The 19544-nt window shown below is 55.7% G+C and overlaps 1 protein-coding gene across 1 annotated transcript; it reads left to right on the forward strand.

Annotated features, from left to right (window-relative positions):
- The first annotated feature begins 5243 nt into the window (after positions 1-5243).
- On the forward strand, positions 5244-19275 carry WNT10A (Wnt family member 10A). The gene is made up of 4 exons (XM_002749799.5): positions 5244-5840; positions 6870-7132; positions 15482-15861; positions 18124-19275. Exons 1-4 carry the CDS (start codon positions 5728-5730, stop codon positions 18619-18621), a joined length of 1254 nt encoding a protein of 417 aa, XP_002749845.1. The 5' UTR covers positions 5244-5727; the 3' UTR covers positions 18622-19275.
- The last annotated feature ends 269 nt before the right edge of the window (positions 19276-19544 follow it).

A 19544-nucleotide genomic window follows, 5' to 3' on the forward strand; every position in this document is an offset into this window, starting at 1 on the left:
GGTGGGGATTGCGCACTGTTTCAGTTATCCAATGCTATCTAACAACCCCAAAGTAATTACTTCTCAGGAATCTTGAGGTTGTGATTTGTCAGAACTCAGCTCAGTAGGTCTGCTGTGTATAGCAGAACAATTGGCTTGGGTTCTCATGGCTGCATTTTGCTGGAGTCTCTGTTGTGCTGGACAGTCCAGGAAGCCCCATTCACATGTCCAGGGCATAGAGCTTCTCTGGTGCTCTCATTCTCTCCACGTGGCTAACTTGGGCTTCCGCACTGCATGTTAGCCTTAGGACCATCAGACTTCTTACATAAGACTGGCTTTCAAAAGAGAGTGTACCAATCTTAAAGGCAGAAACTGTAGGCTTCTTCTCAAGTCCAGCTTTGGAAGTTACATAGCATCACTGTAACTCTGTATTGGCCAAAGCAGGTCACAGAAACAGGCAAAATTCAAAAGGAGGGAAAATCAATTCCACCTCTCAATGCAAGGTGTGGCAAAGAATTTGCAGCCATCAGAATCTGTCCCGCCCCTTCACAGGATTGATGGTAGAATTTTTTTTTTGAGATATGAAAGCCTTTAGCATAGCTCATGACACATACTTTGTCAACCATATGTTTAATAAATGGTAGTTACTGTGAACATGAGGATAGACACACGATGCTTTGCGGTTATTGGGCAGGCCCTGATTACAAATGAAGGCACCTGACTTTTTGCAGAGTCCAAACAGAATTAATGAGTGGCTGTTATGCCCGGGAAGTCCAAGGGTTAGTCTGAATTCAGGTACTGCTGAACCCAGGGGTTCACATGGTCACAGGCCTCTTTCTCATCTTCCCTCTCCCTCACCCTTACATTTATTGTTTCTGCTTGTCTCTGTCTCTCTTGGCATACTGTCCTCGCTGTCTCCTCCTGCAGACTTTCTCCATATGACATGCTCTATATGCATTCTTAGATCCAAAAAAGAAGAGTGACCTTCCCAGTTGTCTCCAACAGAAGTCCCAAGGAAGACCTTGCTTAGTGCAGCTTGGTCATTTGCTTATTCCTGAACCAACAATGGTGTCTAGGGAGATGTACTGCCGCCTGGGATTGACGGCCCCTCTAGGACCACGGATGGGGGGTGCACAAGGAGCAAAGCACACTTCTTCAAATGAAACAGAAGGAAAGAGAGCTCATTCTGGATGTGACAGACCCTAACCATGGCTTCCAGGACTCCTGTCCTTCCGCTGCAATGCCCCTGCATTCAGTCTGTGACTGAGCCTGCTTCAACCCTTAAGGCTGATGGTGAAGAGGGGTGTCAGGCTTCGGGAAGGTGGAGGCACCTGGGTTTTCCTTTCTGTCTCCTCTTGGCTCCCTTGGGTCAGATATCTGGGCTTTGGGGAAGTCACGGAGAATTTGGATTTAGAACTCCTCGACCAAAGGAAACTGTTAACTTACCAAAGGAGACAGTGGAACTACATTATGGTTCACAGGGAGGAGAAATGAAGCTCCGCGAGGGCAAGCTTTGTAATCATAGATCTGCCTTCCCTAAAGCTCTGCACTTGTCTTCAAACCAACGAACCCCAAACCCAAACTCCTGCACTTCTCACACAGACCACCAGGGGGCATGCGGAGCCCAGCTTCTCTATTAGCAGCGAGTGACAGACTGGACCCGCAGGACATCTGGGAAACTCAGAGAATGGTGGGCAGGAGAGGGTAGGACTGAAGGGAAGCAAAGGAGACCTATTGACAGCTCGGGTCAAGCTTCTAGGGTTCCAGAGCGTCTGGAATGTCTGGGCTGACCCAGACCTAGGGCTGGGACACCAGCCTCCTGGTCTTGGCCACTGCTGGGTCCTGCAGGAGGTGAGATAGGGTGGCTGGTGAGCCACCAAGCCAGAGAGAGAAACTGGGGAAGTGGCGTGAGCCGCCACCGCCCCAGGCAGGTGAAGAGGAACTCAGAGGAAGCAGTGCGGTGCGATGAAAACAGCCTTGCTCTCTAGTCTGACTTTGGTCAAGTCAGTTAACCTGTCTGAGCACTTGCTATTACCTAACAGGGGTGCCTGATCGCTTTCCAGCACTTTGTGAAAGTCCACTTCAGTCTTTAAACTGCTGGCCACACGTCACTGGTCCACCTTCTGTGACCAAACCCTGAAGGCATCTGGGAACTGCCTTCTGTGACCCAGGAGGCACCATTGGGACCCCTAGTCTCATCTTCTTTCAGCCCAGAGACAGATCTGTGCTCTTGCCCTGCTGCCTGGGAAGGGGCCAGAAGGAGAGCTCCCACCACCACCACACCCCTGTCATCCAGCTGCTCAGCCCCAGGCAGTCTGAGCCATCAAAGTCCCCTGCTGGCTGAGTGGCAGGGGACATGTGGAACTGGGGAGATGGGGGGAAGTGCGCAGAGGCACCCCAGATGTTTGTGTGACCACATCAGGAACAAGCAGAACACAGGCAGATGGGTGAGGAGGCCAAGTAGAAGGCCTAGAATTAGCCTGAGGCTGAGGGCTCGGGGAACATTTCCCTTCCCTTTCAATGACCAAATGCATTAGGAGTTTGGGGAGACTGAAGCAACAGCCATTCCCCCTTAGGGGTTAGTGGCCCCTGGGGCCTGGACAACAAGACAAAGAGCCCCCTTATTGGCCTGGAGCTCCTTGGCTCTCTTCTTCATCAAGACAAACTTCTCCAGGACTGGGCTGGGGCTGGACTGGGCTAAGCTGGGGCTGTGAGGGTCCCACCTGTTCTCACCTTGGTGCCTCCCCTGGCCCTTCCTCCCTGTGACCTTCTCCAGAGCTGCCACAGCTGGAACCATTCTCCAAGCTGCCTTTCATCCCCAGTGCTCCCCCGCCCCCCAGTGGCCCCTGTAATTGTGGTCTTAGGCGGCGGCTGCGGGGGCTGGGGCTGGGCTGAGGTCCAGGGCCCAGGGCAGGGCCAGGGTGGGGACTGGGGGGTGCCGATAGGGGCTTGGCCATGGTATGGGTCATAATGGGGCTGGGGCCTCAGCTGCAGACAGTCTCTGGGCCTCACCTACACACATGCCAAGGTTTTGGGCAGACACAGACCCTCCCCTCCCTGCACTGAGAAGCTCTGACTTGGGACCCTCCTGACACCAGGCCAGAGCCACGCCTGAGTGCAAGCCTCAGGAATCACCATTTACCTCCTGAGTTTCTTTTTAAGACAAAATTTTCTCTGTCTCCTTTGCACCTCTATATTTCATGAACAGTGGAGGGGGGAACAAAGAGACCCCCCATCATCACAGAGATACCAAAAGGAAACTAAATCCATTCCTCAACCAGGTCAGCAGCGTTTCCCAAAAGGAGTCCCCACCAAAATCACTGGGGATGCTAGCTAGAAAGACAGACCCCCAGACCTTGTCCCTGGAAAGGCAGATTCAGCTGCATGGAGCCTGGAATCCGCCTTCCCACAGTAGCCCACCCCAGGGGATACGTGTGCTGCATCAAGCATGGGAAATGCTAGTGTGAGAGCAAGATGGGGAATAGGACATCTGCAACCTGATTATGAATCCCCTCCTCGTATCATGTTCCTAATCCTTTATGGGGCTCAGTTTCCCCAATAGCCAATGAGAACATGACTCTCCAGCCTGCTGGTGTCCTCTCCCATCCTGGGCTGGTGCCACTCCTCTGTGTTGAGTCTGGTCCCACCCTTATCCTTCCCTCTTACCCTTCCCAAATGCTAGTCCCAAGCTGTCCCTGTTCCTGCAGCTTGATGGGGAGAGTGGGGAGGGCAGGGGGCAGTTGGGGTCAAATAAGGCTCTGGCTGACGCAGTCTGCTTGCTGCCCCTGGCTGTTTTCCTGCAGTCCAGCCAGACTGCTTCCCCCCCACCACTGCCCCAACCCCACCCCCAGCAGCCTCAAGCCCTTAATTCCTGACAGCTGCGGTGGCTGCCGGCAGAGATGGGGGAAAGGAGGGGGGAGTATGCAGTCAGCCTGCTGTTGCTCAGGCTGCCCCCCACCACCTGACAGTCTGGGGACAAGGAAGGCCTCAGTCCCTCCTTCAATTCTCCAGGGATGGGCAATTCCAGGAATGGGTCCTTTTTTGTCTCTGAGCCCAGAGGCTCCCATAGTTCTGTCCCTAAGCCAGCAGGGGCTCTCTTCAGAGAGAAGGGTGATTGGGTGGGAAGGATGTGTGTGTAGAGTGGGAGGCTTGTGCCCATTTTACAGAGGAGGATGCCGAGGGCACAGGGCAGGAGGAGGATCCACGATCGGGGCCCAGGCTAGCACCATAACCAAAGGCAGAGCTGCCTTTCCCCTACCCTCTGGCTTTCCCCTACCCTTGCCCCATATTGAGGAGGACCCCAGTTGGGGTGGAGGGACAAGACGCGATCTCAGCGAGTAGATGTGACTCAGGAGGCTGGGGGAGCTCCTAGAGGACCATGTGCAGGTGGGACCAGGGAGGGCCAGGATAAAACTGAGAGTGTCTGCGGGCACAGCCAGGCACACTCAGCGATGGGGCCGCAGCTGGCAACATGGGAGTCAGGAGAGCTGCGTTGGGTTCTAGCTCTTCCACTTATTTGCTGTGTGACCCCTCTGAGCCTCAATATTTTCTTGTGAAATAGAGGGGAGCTAAATAAGCTATCTCAAGACCCACTTCTAGGGTTAAAAGGCTTTCTAACGTCTCCCAGGGCGTGCCACTCAGGGCGCTGTGTTCCTGCTCACACATTTTCTGGGGGCCTGACACTGCTGCCTCCACGGGCTCACTGAGGAGACGAGGCGGTCCCCCGAGCCACATTTCATCAAGGGGCAGAGGGGGTCTCCGTGAGTGGGAGCAGGAGGCACCTGTCTAAGGTAACACAGCAAAGAAGAGAAAAAGCCTGAGGCTGCCAAACCCCTTCGCAGGAACCCACACCTGCCTCACAGCAGGCAGGCCCGGGGGAAGTCCCTCTCTGGTGGGGGAGGCGAAACAGAGAGGCCAGCTCCTCCCCTCCAGCCCCTGCAGGTGTGTGTGTTGGGGTGGAATGGGGGCGCTCCCCAGCAGCTGCGTCTCAGCCAGGCACACACACCTCGCGGTAACACCTCCCCTTCGCCCCCCCCACCCCGCCCCACACAACCCTGCGCGCTCCACACCCAGGCATCTTCCCGTGCACGCGCGCCCAGACCCCAACACCTTTACCCTCCTGCCCTCAGCAGGGCCGCTCCCACCCTGGGTCCCCAGCGGACACAGTGGCCTCGGGACTCGTACACGCCTCCACGCCCCGCCGCGTGACGTCACGTGGGGTAGAGCCCTGAGACACTAAATGGGGGGGGCAGGGGGGGAGGAATGGGAAGGCGGCAGAGCTCCCAGAGCCGGGACAGTCACTCACTCTCCAGGCAGTGGGGCCCAGCACAGACAGCGCCGCCCCAGACAGCCCGCCTAGCAAGCGCAGGCTCCTAGCGCTGCGCTGGAGGGCTCCCTGGCACCCCAGCCTTGCGTCCCCAGCCCGCTGCACCTCCGGGCCCCCCTTGCTCTCGAGAGGCACCGGGAGTTGTCGCAGGGGGGCCTCGGGAAATTCCCCGGACCCCTGTGCCAGGAGGTGCCCGGTTCGCCCGCTCTTCACCCCCCGCCCCCCCCCCGAGGGCGGTGCCCGGGGGTGCTGCCCCATGGAGCGGGGAGGCGGGCGCCGTCTGCTCCCGGAGCCCTGACCCGAGTCGGAGCTGTGTGTCGCAGCCGCCCCGACCCCCCGGCGATCATGCGCCGGCGCCCCTGGCTCTCCAGTCCCACTGGGCTGTGAGTCCCCCACTCCCAGCCCGTCAGGGCCTGCGCGCCATGGGCAGCGCCCACCCTCGCCCCTGGCTGCGGCTCCGTCCCCAGCCCCAGCCGCGGCCAGCGCTCTGGGTGCTCCTGTTCTTCCTACTGCTGCTGGCTGCTGCCATGCCCAGGTGAGCCCTCGCCTCATGCTCCGCCCTCCTAGAGAGTTAGGACCGGGGGCCCTGCAGGGGCCTCTGCTGCTCTTTCTGGGGTAGAGGACCCTGCAAGGAGGGAGGGACAGGGTCATAGGAAAGTGCTGGTGCCCAACCAAAGGCAGTGAGCTCCCTATAGGAGGGGGTTGGACGGTGATAGGATGTGGGCCGTCCAGGGAGACAGGGCAGTGCCCAGGAGCAGGATGGCAACTAGGAGGGGAGGTGTGTATGGGGGAGCAAGTGCCAGTCTGGAGTTCCTGCCCTGTTGGAGGAAGGCACCCCCACCCCAGGAGTAAGCACAGACTGCCTCACTCCTTCCTGCAGCTCAGCCCCAGCTAGGGGCAAGGGTTGGGAGGCTGGAAGGGGATAGCCCAGGTGGGGTCAGTGAGAGACTGCAGCTGCAAGAGCTGTGAGAGTGTGTGTGTGTGTGTGTGCGCGCGCGCGTGCACGTGCGATCGGGCCCAGGATCCCAGCAAACTGTGTTGGTAAATACACAAAAGTAATAGTTTTGATTGTGTGCCCATGTGTGCATGCGAGAGCTCATGGGTCAATGCATGCTAAGATGAACACGTGTAAATGTGAGTGTGTGTGTACCATGATAAAGTGTGCGTGTGTGCAAGTGTGTTGGGGTTGTTTGTGTATCCACCACAATGTGTGTGGAAGTGTGTCTGTGTGAATGTGACTGAAACATACCTGTGGGAGTGGGCTCCTGGGGGACCCTGCGTGTATGGGCTTATGCTGGGGATGCACATAGGAAATACTGTGTCCACAGGCATGGAGGAGGTATGTGCATTTGCACGTTTACCTGTGTGGGTGTGCAGCTAGCTGGGTGAGTTGCATCGGGCAGGATGATTGTGAGAAGGTCAAGGAAAGAGGAATGTGGGCCACCATGCAGAAGCAGAGGTTGGAATAGGGAGTGATTATGGCCTTTGAGACAGTGTGTGTTGTTAGATGGGGCTCTCCTGGTCCCCCCGAAACACTTACCCACTCCACCCCACATGTCTGCAGGTCAGCACCCAATGACATTCTGGACCTCCGCCTCCCCCCGGAGCCCGTGCTCAATGCCAACACGGTGTGCCTAACGTTGCCAGGCCTGAGCCGCAGGCAAATGGAGGTGTGTGTGCGTCACCCTGACGTGGCTGCCTCAGCCATACAGGGCATCCAGATCGCCATCCACGAATGCCAACACCAATTCCGGGACCAGCGCTGGAACTGCTCAAGCCTGGAGACTCGAAACAAGATCCCCTATGACAGTCCCATCTTCAGCAGAGGTAGCTGCCCCTCACCCTTGCCCCTATCTGCCCCATCAAGCATCTCCACCTCAGAATTCATTCCCAGCCATTTCTAACCCACTGCCTCAAGCTGGCATCCTCCCACCCCCATGTGCCCATCTGCTGGCCATGCTGCTCTCCTTCATCTTTCTGGTCTCAGAAAGGCCATGAGGGCAGAGAAATGGGGCAGTGTGGCTCCAGACTGGGCTGTGTGGGCTGAGGGTGGCAGGTTCCATGCCTGAGAACTGGACTCCTGAGTCATCCTGCCCTATTACTGACGCTGCATATCTCAAGCCCAGGAAATATCTGTACCTGTCGCTTGCCTCTACTTACCCTCTACTTAGTAAACAGCATTTAGGATGGGGAGCCCGTGGGGAAGAAGCCAGAGTCAGCATGAGGAGGGGTTGATGACTTTGCTCAATGGCGCAGGTGGGGGCAGTCTGGACAGGCAAAGAGTCTGCACTTCTGCAAAGCTCCTCCCGGTAGGAGACACTACCGGCCCATGTGTCATCCCTGTGGCCTCTGGAAAACCCTCTCTGAATCAGAGGTGCTGGGTGTGTGTGCACCTGTATGCTGTGGCTCCTGCCGGCAGGCCTGGAAGTCCTGTCAACCCCTCTTCCCCTCACAGCTTAGAGGAGCGGCAGCCTCTTCCCTGTCCTCCCTCCCGGACTTCTGGGTGACCCACCAGGACAATCCCTAGAGTGGCTTGGGCTGGAGATGGCAGGAGGTTTTGTCACTCACTTCTGCTCACACCCACCTTCTGGCCTGGTCTCTCAGGCCTTGACTCAAATCTTTTGGGAAATATGGGGCCCTGCCTTTGGGATGGGCCTGGCTGGATATCTATCTCTCCTCTCAGTGGCCTGGGTGGGACATTGTGGGCACCTGTAGCCATAGCTCCTTAGGTCTTGTCCAATTTTTAGTGGATGTGGAAGGAGAGGGGTATGCAAACACCTTGTAGCCTTGGGTCTTGAGGCTTCTTGGGGTGTCAGGCTGTACCCCAAATTCGGAAAACGCAGAAACCCTGGCCTTTCCCTTTCACACCGGGTCCCCTGGTTGCATCCCCTGAGCCCCCATGTCAGGGGCCACCCCAGCCTCCACCAGCCCAGCCCCAGGCCCTCCGCCCCGTCCCGCCTCCGCGCGCTCCCTCCTCTCTCCCCCGCGCGCCCCGGGCGCTGTTTCTACCCGGCCGAGCCCAGCCCGACGCGTGTGGCGGCATGCAGCCGCTAACTAATCCCCGCGGGCCGCGGCAGACGGCTCCCGGCTCCAGCCGCGCCGCTCTCAGAGGGCGCCCCCCGCCCTGCCCCGGGCTCCCTCCGCCTCCCGCCCGCTGCCGCCCCGCCGCAGCCCGAGCCCCTCCAGCCGTCCAGGAGCTGCTGCCCAGGACCCCCCGGGCCTGCCCAGCTCGGACCGCACGCCCTTCCCCGTACCGCCGCCCGCGCGCCGACACGAAGTGACAGGCCAAGGCACCATTCACGCCCTGGCCAGGCCAGGCCCGGCCGGCGCTCTCCGCCGCGGCGCGTCCGCTCCTACCCTCGGGTTTCTAGGTCATCCGCGCTCCCCGCAGACGCGGTTCCCTCTGGGGCCCTCGGGGCCCCCAGGAGGACTCTGGCTTTGGTTTCTGCCCGCAGGGGACTGGGGTAGGCGCTGAGGTTCTCACTCCTGCTGCTTCAGGTTAGGCAAGGCAAGCTCTGCATACCTCTCTTCGGCCCTGGGGTCCCCTCTGTCCTCCTGTTCCCTCTAAACCGAGTGAACTCAGGTCCCCTGAGTGGCTCGCTGGGTCAGGCCCGCGCGGTCTGCCTGAGGATCTTGGGGCTGGGGGAGAGTTCAGAGCGGCAGAACAGCCCGGGGCTGGCTGAGTGCCAGGCGCTCCCGGGTTCACCTGCAGTTTAATAAGCACGAGGTGAGCTGGGGGGACGGGTGGTAGGGGGAGGTTAGGGCTGGAGGGGGACGACTTGCCGGGGCTAGCCAGGGCAGGGAGGCATCCAGCATGCAGAGGGAGTGGGACAGTGGCTGCCAGGCTCCAGCCGCAGAGGAGAGGCTGGGCATTTTCCCTGGGCCTCAGGACACTGGCCTAACTCTGTGGCTTCCGTTCCGCATCAATGCCCCTCAATGCCACACCTCACACCTCATTTCCACCTCTGGCTTCTCAGAAGGGACTCTGGGCTTCTGAAAATAAATCTTCCACTCCTCTCTTCCATGGCTACCACTGCACCCCTGACTCCACCTGCAGGTTCAGCCTTCTGAGGGGGCAGTCATTTCTCAGTCCATCTTGGCCCATCTTCTGGAGGACTAGCTAAATTGGAATCCTATGATGCCACTCACCCGTGTCAGTCAGCTCCTGGTCTACTTCCTTCCACCAGGAATCTCCCTTCTTTTGCAGTTATGGATTGTCCATTGTATGGGCTCAGGTGACCCAGTGGAATATCTGGGTGCTGACCCCTTTTCTGACCCAGGTTATCAGTCGGTGAGGGTCCTCTTCAATGTGGATTCTGTCATGTTTAAACTTCAGACACTGCTTGGGTGGGGGTCCTGGGTCCCTTGGGCCTTCTTTAATGCCTATCATCATCTAATTGTCCTGACACCTTCCCTGAGATGAGCTAAACTGGGGGGATGGGGTTTTGACAGAGGGAGGGGCAAGAGGGCTTGAGCATCTGGAGTGGACAAGCCTCGGAAGGTGAGGCCTGCAACAGCATTTTATCCAGCCGAGGAGAGCGGGTGTGCGGGTGTGAAGCCTAGGCCGTGGGAGACAGGGACAGGGGCTTCCCATGGGAATAGAGAGGGTCAGAAAAAGCTGTGGGTGGCCCCCAAGCCCATGCTGGCTGCTTCACCTAGTCCAGGAGCAGCAGTGACCTTAGTGCCAATGGCACTGGTAGCCCCAGCTTTTTGTACTAAGAACCTAGATGGCTGGTGCCTGGGCTGGGTGCTGGGCAGAACATCTGTTAGAAGGGAGTGCCTCAGTGTGAGGAACAGAGACCACCTTCTTCTCTCACTGAGGACAGGAGGGAAGTTTGAGGAGGGGGCTGCTGGGAGCTGGGCTCAGCACTGGAATGAGAGGGGAGGAGAGGTCAGGGAGAGGCTTGATGGAGCGAAGTGTAGTAGATTCACACAGCAGTACCTGGGAGCTCCCACACAGTTTAGGTTCTATCTTCCCTAAGGCCCAGAGACCCATTTGGAATGGATGGAAAGAGGGAGTGTGAGGCCCAGAGCCAGGCTCCCAGCCCAGGGGAAGCCAGCAGTGTGGGCTTCCAGGCTCTGCTCTCCATGGCCCTGGCCTGTTTTTCTCCCACCTACATTTTACATTCATCCTCTTGGTTTTATGCCTAAGGCATCCAGGGATGGGAGTGGTGCTCAGATGGGGAAACCAAGGCATGGAGTACTCATATCCCAGGATCACCTAAGGTTCTGTTATTCTAATGATACCCAATTAATTAGCCGACATATACTAAGCACCTGCTGTGTGTTAGTATATGTCGGCTAATTAATTGGGTATCATTAGAATCTACAGCATTTTTTCCATGTTTTAAGATCCTCAAACAGTCCCCATGTGGTAGATCCTATTCTTATTCTCATTTTATAAATGAAACTAAGAGAAGTTGGGTAACTTGCCATTAGTCACACAGCTTGAAAGTGAGCCGTGGAGATAGAAGTCAAAAGCAGGCCAGCTGACTTTAAAGCTTGCACCCAATCCCCTTCTATACCATCTCCCAGATCGCAAGGCCAACACAAAGTCCCATTGTGTACCCAGAGAGGTGAGCTGGTGTAATGTGGGAGCATGCCAAGAAATGAAACTGACATGTGTATGGGCGCACGCGCACACATATACACGCACACACCAAACACCTACTCCTGTTTTTGCATATGTGTGGCTCCATTCAGAGTCACGCCTAAGTGTTCCCACATGCACATCAGTCTCTCTCTCTCTCCCCAGGCACATGAGCAATGCACAGATTATTTGCATGGAGAGAATGGAGACCAGACCTCTCCCCTTCCCTCCCTCTTTGACTTGAATGGGTAGGGCTCAAGCTTCTCTAACCCCTTCTAGTTCCCATTGGCTCCTGAATCCTCTCTCCTGCACCCTCCCCTGCCCTCCAAACCTCCTCCCCCAGCCCCTTCCCAGCCTTTGGCTGCTGCAGCCTGTAGCAGCAGCTGACTCCACTTAGATGCTGGCAGTCCCTGTCCCAGATCAAAGGCAGGGCGGCTAATTGTGTGTCTTAACGAGCCCCCTGCCTCCCTGCTCCGGGCAGCCCAGCTGGCCATGGCCCCACCCTGCTCCCCCTCCAGCTGGCCAGATGGCACAGTGCCTGCGTCTGCCCCAGACAGTTGGGGCCAGGACCGAAACTGGGGTCCTGAGCAGGAGCTGGGAGCAGACCCAGTGGGCTGGACTTCTATGAGGCCTGGATACTTGCAACTGAGGGTGGCCACACAGGCCCTGCCTTGTCACCTCTACACGTGGCGATGACAATTGTTAGAGGCCACAGGGTGGTGTAGAGAGGGTGTCTTTAGCTATGTGGCGTAGGGGTATTCTCTGCAGCTGTGGGCTATGTTTCTCCAGATCTCCCCAGGCTTACCCTGAAATGTGACAGGACCTAGAAGATGGTGATTGGCCTTGCACACCTCCCTGGACTAGCCTCATCGTCTTTCCTGGCGCTATGCACAGACAAGGCGGTGGGAACTGAAAAATGAGCTACCTGGGTTTCTTTCTCAGCAGCAGGACTCCCTTGGAGTCACACATCCTTCAGTAGAAAGATGCCAGACCTGGAAGCTGGGAGAGCTGGGTCTGGATACAGCTCCATACCCGTGACCTGTTTTCTCCTTTTGCATAATGTGTGTGTGTGTTTGGTAGTGGTGGCAGTGTCTGTGTGGAGGTGATTTCTGAGGCCTGGGCTGCCTCTGGAGGTCTGAGAATTGCCATGTGTCCTAGGAGGAGGCTGATGACTCCCCAGCAATAAGAGAAGTGCTCGGAGTTCCACAGATAAAAGGCAAGGGATAAATGCAGGGTGTGCTTCCCAGGAGCTTGGTTCCATCCTCCTTCCCCTTAGGTTCCACTGCCCCAGGGCAGTTTCTACTCCTCTGCAGCTCCTGCTAATTCTCAGCATCTCCATGGAAGGCTCCAGCCCAAACCCCATCCCCTCTTCTCTGCTCATAGCTGAGCTCCTTGTGGAAAAATGTACTGAGATGCCATGAGCTGGAAAGAGAGAGGGACAGTCTGCTTCATGGGCATCTGGTGGCCCAAGTGACCTCTTCTAAAATGGGTCATAAGCTGCTGGGCTTTGTCCCTGATCAGGGTGAAACAAAAAACAATGGCCCCAAAAAATGCAGCAGGAGTGAGTGAGGTCAGATAGCAGAAAGAACTTCTCAATAATAGCTAATATTTGAGTAATACTTAATTAGTAAGGCACTATTCTAAGCACTTTAAGTTTACCAATTCATTTAATTCTTGGGACAGCAATGAGGCAAATAATAGCCTTATTTTACAGATGAGGAAACTGAGGCACAGGGAGGTTATGTCACTTGGCCAAGGTCACTGTTAGTATAGTAAGTGGAAAAGCCAAGATTTGAAGCAAACTGGTTTCAGGAATCAGTTCTGTTTTTTTTTTTTTCTTTTTTTGAGATGGAGTCTTGCTCTGTCGCCCAGGCCAAAGTGCAATGGTGCGAGGCTCACTGCAACCTCCACCTCCTGAGTTCAAGCGACTCTCCGGCCTCAGCCTCCCAAGTAGCTGAAATTACAAGTATGCACCACCACCCCTGGCTAATTTTGGTATTTTTAGTAGAGATGGGGTTTCACAACGTTGGTCAGGCTGGTCTCGAACTTGACCTCAGGTGATCTGCCCACCTCGGGCTCCGAAAGTGCTGGGATTACAGGCATGAGCCACTGTGCCCAGCCAGGAATCGGTTCTTAACTACTAAACAGCATTTTTTTTTTTTTTTTTTTTGGCAGGAAGGGGAGAACAGGGCTCTGTGATGCAGGGGGTGAGGATTAAGGTGGGATTGGCCTAGGGCCTCTTGCTTCTCTTGCTGCCTGCCCTCTCTCTGGTGTGTGGAGGCTGGTCGGAGACTTGGACCAGAACTTGCTCCTAGCTGGTCCTTTCTCAGATGCAGAATAAGCAGGAGGTAGCCTGCAGGTCTGAGAGTGGGACCCTCCTTTGCAAGTAGGGTCTCTGGGAACACCCCCTACCACAGGTCCAGGTGTTCCCAGAGAATGGCTCAGGCTGGAGCACCTAGACGGAAGGCAGTGTGGACAAGCTAGTGGCCAGGCCAGCCCAGCCGCGGCCCCCAAGAGTGGCTTGGTCAGGGAGTGTCTGTGCCTCCTGAGCCATCTGGTGTCTGCCTCAGCTTACCTTTCTCTCTCGATGTTCAACACCACTACGTGCAAGAGCCTGGACTCCCCTCTAGTGTCCCTCCAACAGGCAAGGTGGCTGGGTAGTGCCCATTTCTGAGTGGCTTTCAGTGATGTCCTGTGGACAAGGAAGGGGTAGCTCTGCTGACTCATTTCTCTACCTCTGGAGTCTGGCCATTAAGGAGGGTCCTATGCTGAGCCTAAGATGGGCATGCATCCTGCAGACTGCCTTGGGCAGGGAGCATTAGGAGCTGACTGTCCCTCTTACTTACCCCACTGCCGAATGACATCTCCTAAGGCCTGTAATTCCATCATTGGCGATTTATTCTTTTTTTTCCCCCAAAATTGTGTACAGTTTATTTTATGAAATATCATTTATTTATTTATTTCAATAGGTTTTGGGGAACAGGTGGTGTTTGGTTGAATAAGTTCTTTAGTGGTGATTTCTGAGATTTTGGTGTGCCCTTCACCCGAGCAGTGTACACTGTACCCAATGTGTAGTCTTATCGCTCTCTTCACACCCACCCTTTCCCAGAGTACCCAAAGAAGTCCAATGTGTCATTCTTTTTGTCACCCAGGCTGGAGTGCAGTGGCACAATCTCGGCTCACTGCAACCTCTGCCTTTCAGGTTCAAGTGATTCTCCTGCCTCAGCCTCCCAAGTAGCTGGGACTACAGGTGTATGCCACCATGCCTGGCTAATATTTGTATTTTTTAGTAGAAACGAGGTTTTACCATATTGGACAGGCTGGTCTTGAACTCCTGACCTTGTGATCTGCCCGCCTCGGCCTCCTAAAGTGCTGGGATTACAAGTGTGAGCTGCCGTGCCCGGCTCAATATATCATTCTTATGCCTTCGCATCTTCATAGCTTAGCTCCTACTTATAAGTGGGAACACAGGATGTTTGGTTTTCCATTCCTGAGTTACTTAGAATAATATGGTTTCAAATTCCGTCCAGATTGCTATGAATGCCATTATTTTGCTCCTTTTTATGGCTGAGGAGTATTCCATGGCATGTATACACCACAATTTCTTTATCCACCTGTTGATTGATGGACATTTGGGCTGATACCATATTTTTGCAATTACAAATTGTGCTGCTATGAACATGCATGTGCAAGGATCTTTTTCATATAATAACTTCTTTTCCTCTGGGTAGGTACCCAGTAGTGGGATTGCTGGATCAAATGGTAGTTCTACTTTTAGTTCTTTGAGGAATCTCCACACTGATTGTACTAGTTTACATTCCTACCACATTGCCCTCAGCAGCATCACTGGCAATGTATTCCTTTTTTTTTTTTTTTTGAGAAGGAATCTGGCTCTGTTGCCAGGCTGGAGTACAAGTGATGTGATCTCGGCTCACTGCAACCTCTGCCTCCTGGGTTCAAGTGATTCCCCTGCCTCAGCCTCCCAAGTAGCTGGGACTACAAGTACACACTACCACACCCAACTAATTTTTTTGAATTTTAGTAGATATGGGGTTTCACCATGTTGGCCAGGATGATCTGGATCTGACCTCGTGATCCACCCGCCTCGGCCTCCCAAAGTGCTGGGATTACAGGCGTGAGCCACCTCGCCCGGCCAATGTATTGTTTAGATTAAATGTTGCCCTCATGCTGTGGGCTTATTTTAAAATTGCGGATACCACTGTGAGAAGTTATAGATTAAATCCCTGACTGTAAAAAGAATGTGTTTGCCATATACTTTCTGCTCTATAGTAGAGACGTAGACATACAAATTCTGAGTTTGCTAAAGGTGATGTTAAGGAACAGGAGGAGGGAGTACAAAAAGCAGAGGGCTATTGGGAAACCGCCCCCCTCCATCCCACCAGGTCCTGTGTATAGAACAGCTGGCTTCTGGTGTGATTTCTGCCCTTCTTTGACTCTGTGTCCTTGTTCCAGACTGTCCTGCATACTTGGCCTCAGTCTCTCCTTGGAATGATGAGAAGGGTGGGCTGGAGAATAGGGTATTAAGGCCCCTCCAGAGCCCATGTGTTCTGGGTCTTTAATCACAGGTTTCCGAGAGAGCGCTTTTGCCTATGCCATCGCGGCAGCTGGTGTGGTGCACGCGGTGTCCAATGCATGTGCCCTGGGCAAACTGAAGGCCTGTGGCTGCGACGCGTCCCGGCGAGGGGATGAGGAGGCCTTCCGTAGGAAGCTGCACCGCCTGCAACTGGACGCACTGCAGCGTGGTAAGGGCCTGAGCCATGGGGTCCCGGAACACCCAGCCCTGCCCACAGCCAGCCCAGGCCTGCAGGACTCCTGGGAGTGGGGCGGCTGCAGCCCCGACATGGGCTTCGGGGAACGCTTCTCTAAGGACTTTCTGGACTCTCGGGAGCCTCACAGAGACATCCATGCGAGAATGAGGCTTCACAACAACCGAGTCGGGAGGCAGGTGAGAACCCCGCCCCCTGGGTCCGCTTCAAATCCCTTTGCCTAGGGCCTACCCCTTGCCCAGGCACGTGCCACCTTGGCAATCTTCTCATTGACCCTGTCTAACTCATTGAGCAAACATGAACTGAGTATGTGCTGTGCACCAGGCACTGGACTAGGCCTGTGGATACAGGGCTGAAAGGAGCCCTGCTGCCCCGGATCAGCACACCACCTGCTGAGCAACCTGCCTCTCCTACTTCCTCGGGTGATCACCCAGGAGAAAGGACAGGGCCTGCAGTCAGGACTGCAGGAGTCTAGGCCTGGCGCTGCCATCTGACTCCTTCCCTATCTAGTTGAACTAGATCATCCCTAATGTTCCCCTCCACAATGCTAATGTTCCATGATCCGGTGATCTCTCCTAGCCTTTCTGTGCAGTCTAGAATGAGGGATTCCTGCAAAGTAAGGGGTGTAAGTGAAGTTCCTAGGGGCCGCTGTGGAACTATGTTATGGTGCCTTCCTCCTTGGTCCTCTGCCCTCAAATCCTACTACCTCAAAGGTCATTCATTAAAAATAAATTAAATACATACACACATGCATTTAAAAAACAGAAGAAGAAAAGAAAGTGAGAATAGCCTTCATTTACTGTCTTGAGCACTTTCCTACATATTAGCCTTCTTTTTTCGGAGATGGAGTCTAACTCTATCACCCAGCCTGGAGTGTAGTGGCGCAATCTTGGCTCACTGCAACCTTTGCCATCCGGGTTCAAGCGATTCTTCTGCCTCAGCCTCCCAAATAGCTGGGATTACAGGCACCTGCCACTGTGCCTGGCTAATTTTTGTATTTTTAGTAGAGATGTGGTTTCACCATCTTGGCCAGGCTGGTCTTGAACTTCTGACGTCATGATCCACCCGTCTTGGCCTCCCAAAGTGCTGGAATTACAGGCATGAGCCACTGTGACCGTCCTCTCTTGGTCTCTTAGCCTATGATGACTCATTTCTTCCTGCACAAAGACTCCAAGCTGATTCAGCAATTCCCATCTTGACTTAGAGGTGGGGTAAACTGAGGCACACTTAGCCTGGGGTCATGTCCAGCTCCCACCCAGCCTGCCCTGTACAGCTCTTTTCCCAAGCTTCATCACCATCCCAGCCCATAACAACGGTGCCTCCTCCCCCTCCTCGTTAAATTGGTTAATTAATGGCTGCTGCCGTGGGAAGCAGATGTTCTGGAGCTGTTGGCCTGGGGAGGCATCGGGCTGGTTCCCACGTGGTGCTGACAACACAGGCTGCGCATGCCCACTGTGGAGCCCTTTCAGACCTCGAGGGGAAGGCACCCTCTCTTACGGCCCAAGTTTAAGGGCCCTGGCTCATTGCTGTCACTATCTGAGGGTGTGTTTTTGGAGTGGACTAAAGGAAAGGAGGGGATATGGCCAACTTCTCACAGGGTTTCTGGTGAAAATAACGTCAAAGAGTTCTTAGGGAGGAGACTCTAGAGCAGGCTGTGAGCTGGGTGGAGGGCAGCCAGGTTGTTTTCCCATAACCACCTCCCTTGGAGGCCTGGGAGCCTCTCTCCACTCTCACTGGGCTGGAGAGGCTGGCTCTCTTTGGTTCCGTTCTGTATTCAGGTAGAGCTTTGGCCCCTGGTGGCGATGACTTCCTAGGAGGAACTATGGGTCTCAGCATAGTCAGAATGAGCCCCAGGCAGCATAATCGGGGGCAGTCTCCCAGCACTTGTCCCTCGCCTTTGGCTCTTCACAAAGAGAGGAAGGGGAGTGGGAGGGAGAAGGACTGAGAGGGGGACCAAGGCTTTCTCAACCTCACTGAACCCCCCCAACCCACCACACACACACACACACACACACACACACACACACACAGAGCCTGGTGCGAGATATACTGGGGCTAGCACCCTCCTGCTCCTGGCCCCCACCCCAGGGGTGGCGGGAGAGGGAATTTCCCTGCTGATTTGGGATCCCCCTTCAGGAAGCAAGAGCCTCCAGCCCCAAGGCCCCCCTGCAGCTGCTGGAAAGGTGGTCAGGAGAGGAGGGGAGCCGGAAGCTGGGAATTCCCCCAGGCCTGGCCTGGTGGGAGGTGGGTGGGAGAGGCAGAGGCAGAGGAGCAGGCACAGGAGTTCTCCTGACTGCCTGGTTGTGGGACCCTTGCTCCGGGCCTCAGCGTTTGCCTCTGTACAATGGGAGTGGGTTTCAGAAGCAGGCCAGGCTCCGCGCTGGGCGGAGGGCAGTGGGGTTGGCCGCCGATGTCACCCCTCACGGTACCTCCCTCCGCAGGCGGTGATGGAGAACATGCGGCGGAAGTGCAAGTGCCACGGCACGTCAGGCAGCTGCCAGCTCAAGACGTGCTGGCAGGTGACGCCGGAGTTTCGCACCGTGGGGGCGCTGCTGCGCAGCCGCTTCCACCGCGCCACGCTCATCCGGCCGCACAACCGCAACGGCGGCCAGCTGGAGCCAGGCCCAGCGGGGGCACCCTCGCCCGCTCCGGGCGCTCCCGGGCCGCGCCGCCGGGCTAGCCCCGCCGACCTGGTCTACTTTGAGAAGTCGCCCGACTTCTGCGAGCGCGAGCCGCGCCTGGACTCGGCGGGCACCGTGGGCCGCCTGTGCAACAAGAGCAGCGCGGGCTCGGATGGCTGCGGCAGCATGTGCTGCGGTCGCGGCCACAACATCCTGCGCCAGACGCGCAGCGAGCGCTGCCACTGCCGTTTCCACTGGTGCTGTTTCGTGGTCTGCGAAGAGTGCCGCATCACCGAGTGGGTCAGCGTCTGCAAGTGAGCGGCCGGGGATCCCCTGGGCCCTGCTCGAGATCCCCTCCTGGAGCCTGGCACTCTGAGGCTTACGGTCTTGGCCAGGCAGCATCGCCTTGGCTCTTGGGAGATGAGATTGGACCACATGATCTTATAGGCACGTCCCAGTTCTGAGGTCTGTGCTCGCCGGACAGTCCAGGCCTGTCTGAACCCCACCAGTCATTTCTGTGGGCTCTAGGACTGATTGGCCTCTTCCTCTCTCCCCCAAGTCCAGATAGCTCAGTTGGGCTGGGGGTTGCCCCATACCCTAAAACAAGCGTCAGCCAGGCAGCCCCTCAGTCTGTCCATCATTTCACCCTTTCCCTGGAGACGGGGTGGTGGAATGAATGGAGGCTGGTGGGCAGAGGAGGATTAAAAAAAAAAAAAAGAAATAGACATAATTGAACCCAAGTGATTCCGTAGAGGCCCCAGACAGCCTCCCCCACTATTCCCCTCATCATTCATTTAACAAATATTTATTTTGCACTCTCTTTGCGGCACTCTGGGGGTGGTGGGGTGGGTAGGGACAGCAATACTAGGCACTGGGGCCGCAGATGTGAGTAAGCAAGACACAGCACTTGTCCTCTTGGGATTACATTCTTGCTGGGGGGAGGCGTGGGCAATAAACAAGTAAATATACAAACAACATCATTTCAGACAATGTTATGTGCAGGCTGCTGGGTGTAGGGGGATTTGTGGGGAGCGGGGCTCCTCAGACAAACCACTGGTCAGGGAAGGCCTCTCTGAGTTGTGATACCCATGCTGGCTCCTGCACCTTAAGAGCCATGTAGAGTGCAGGTAAGGGCTTTCCAGGCAGAGGCCATGTGAAGGCAGAAATTGTGAGTCGAGAAAGCTCTCTGCCTGCTGGAGGAACAGCAAAGGGGCCATTGTGAGTCCCGTGAAGAAATCAAG

The sequence above is a fragment of the Callithrix jacchus genome, chromosome 6, assembly GCF_049354715.1.
Source record: "Callithrix jacchus isolate 240 chromosome 6, calJac240_pri, whole genome shotgun sequence".
Taxonomy (NCBI): Eukaryota; Metazoa; Chordata; class Mammalia; order Primates; family Cebidae; genus Callithrix; species Callithrix jacchus.

What these genes read in the sequence shown, in the direction of transcription:
- WNT10A (XM_002749799.5), top strand. Translation starts at nt 5,728, where the DNA reads ATGGGCAGCGCCCACCCTCGCCCCTGGCTGCGGCTCCGTCCCCAGCCC. An exon ending in CTGGCTGCTGCCATGCCCAG is followed by an intron (nt 5,841 to 6,869) that starts GTGAGCCCTCGC and finishes ACATGTCTGCAG; the next exon opens with GTCAGCACCCAATGACATTC. An exon ending in ACAACCGAGTCGGGAGGCAG is followed by an intron (nt 15,862 to 18,123) that starts GTGAGAACCCCG and finishes CTCCCTCCGCAG; the next exon opens with GCGGTGATGGAGAACATGCG.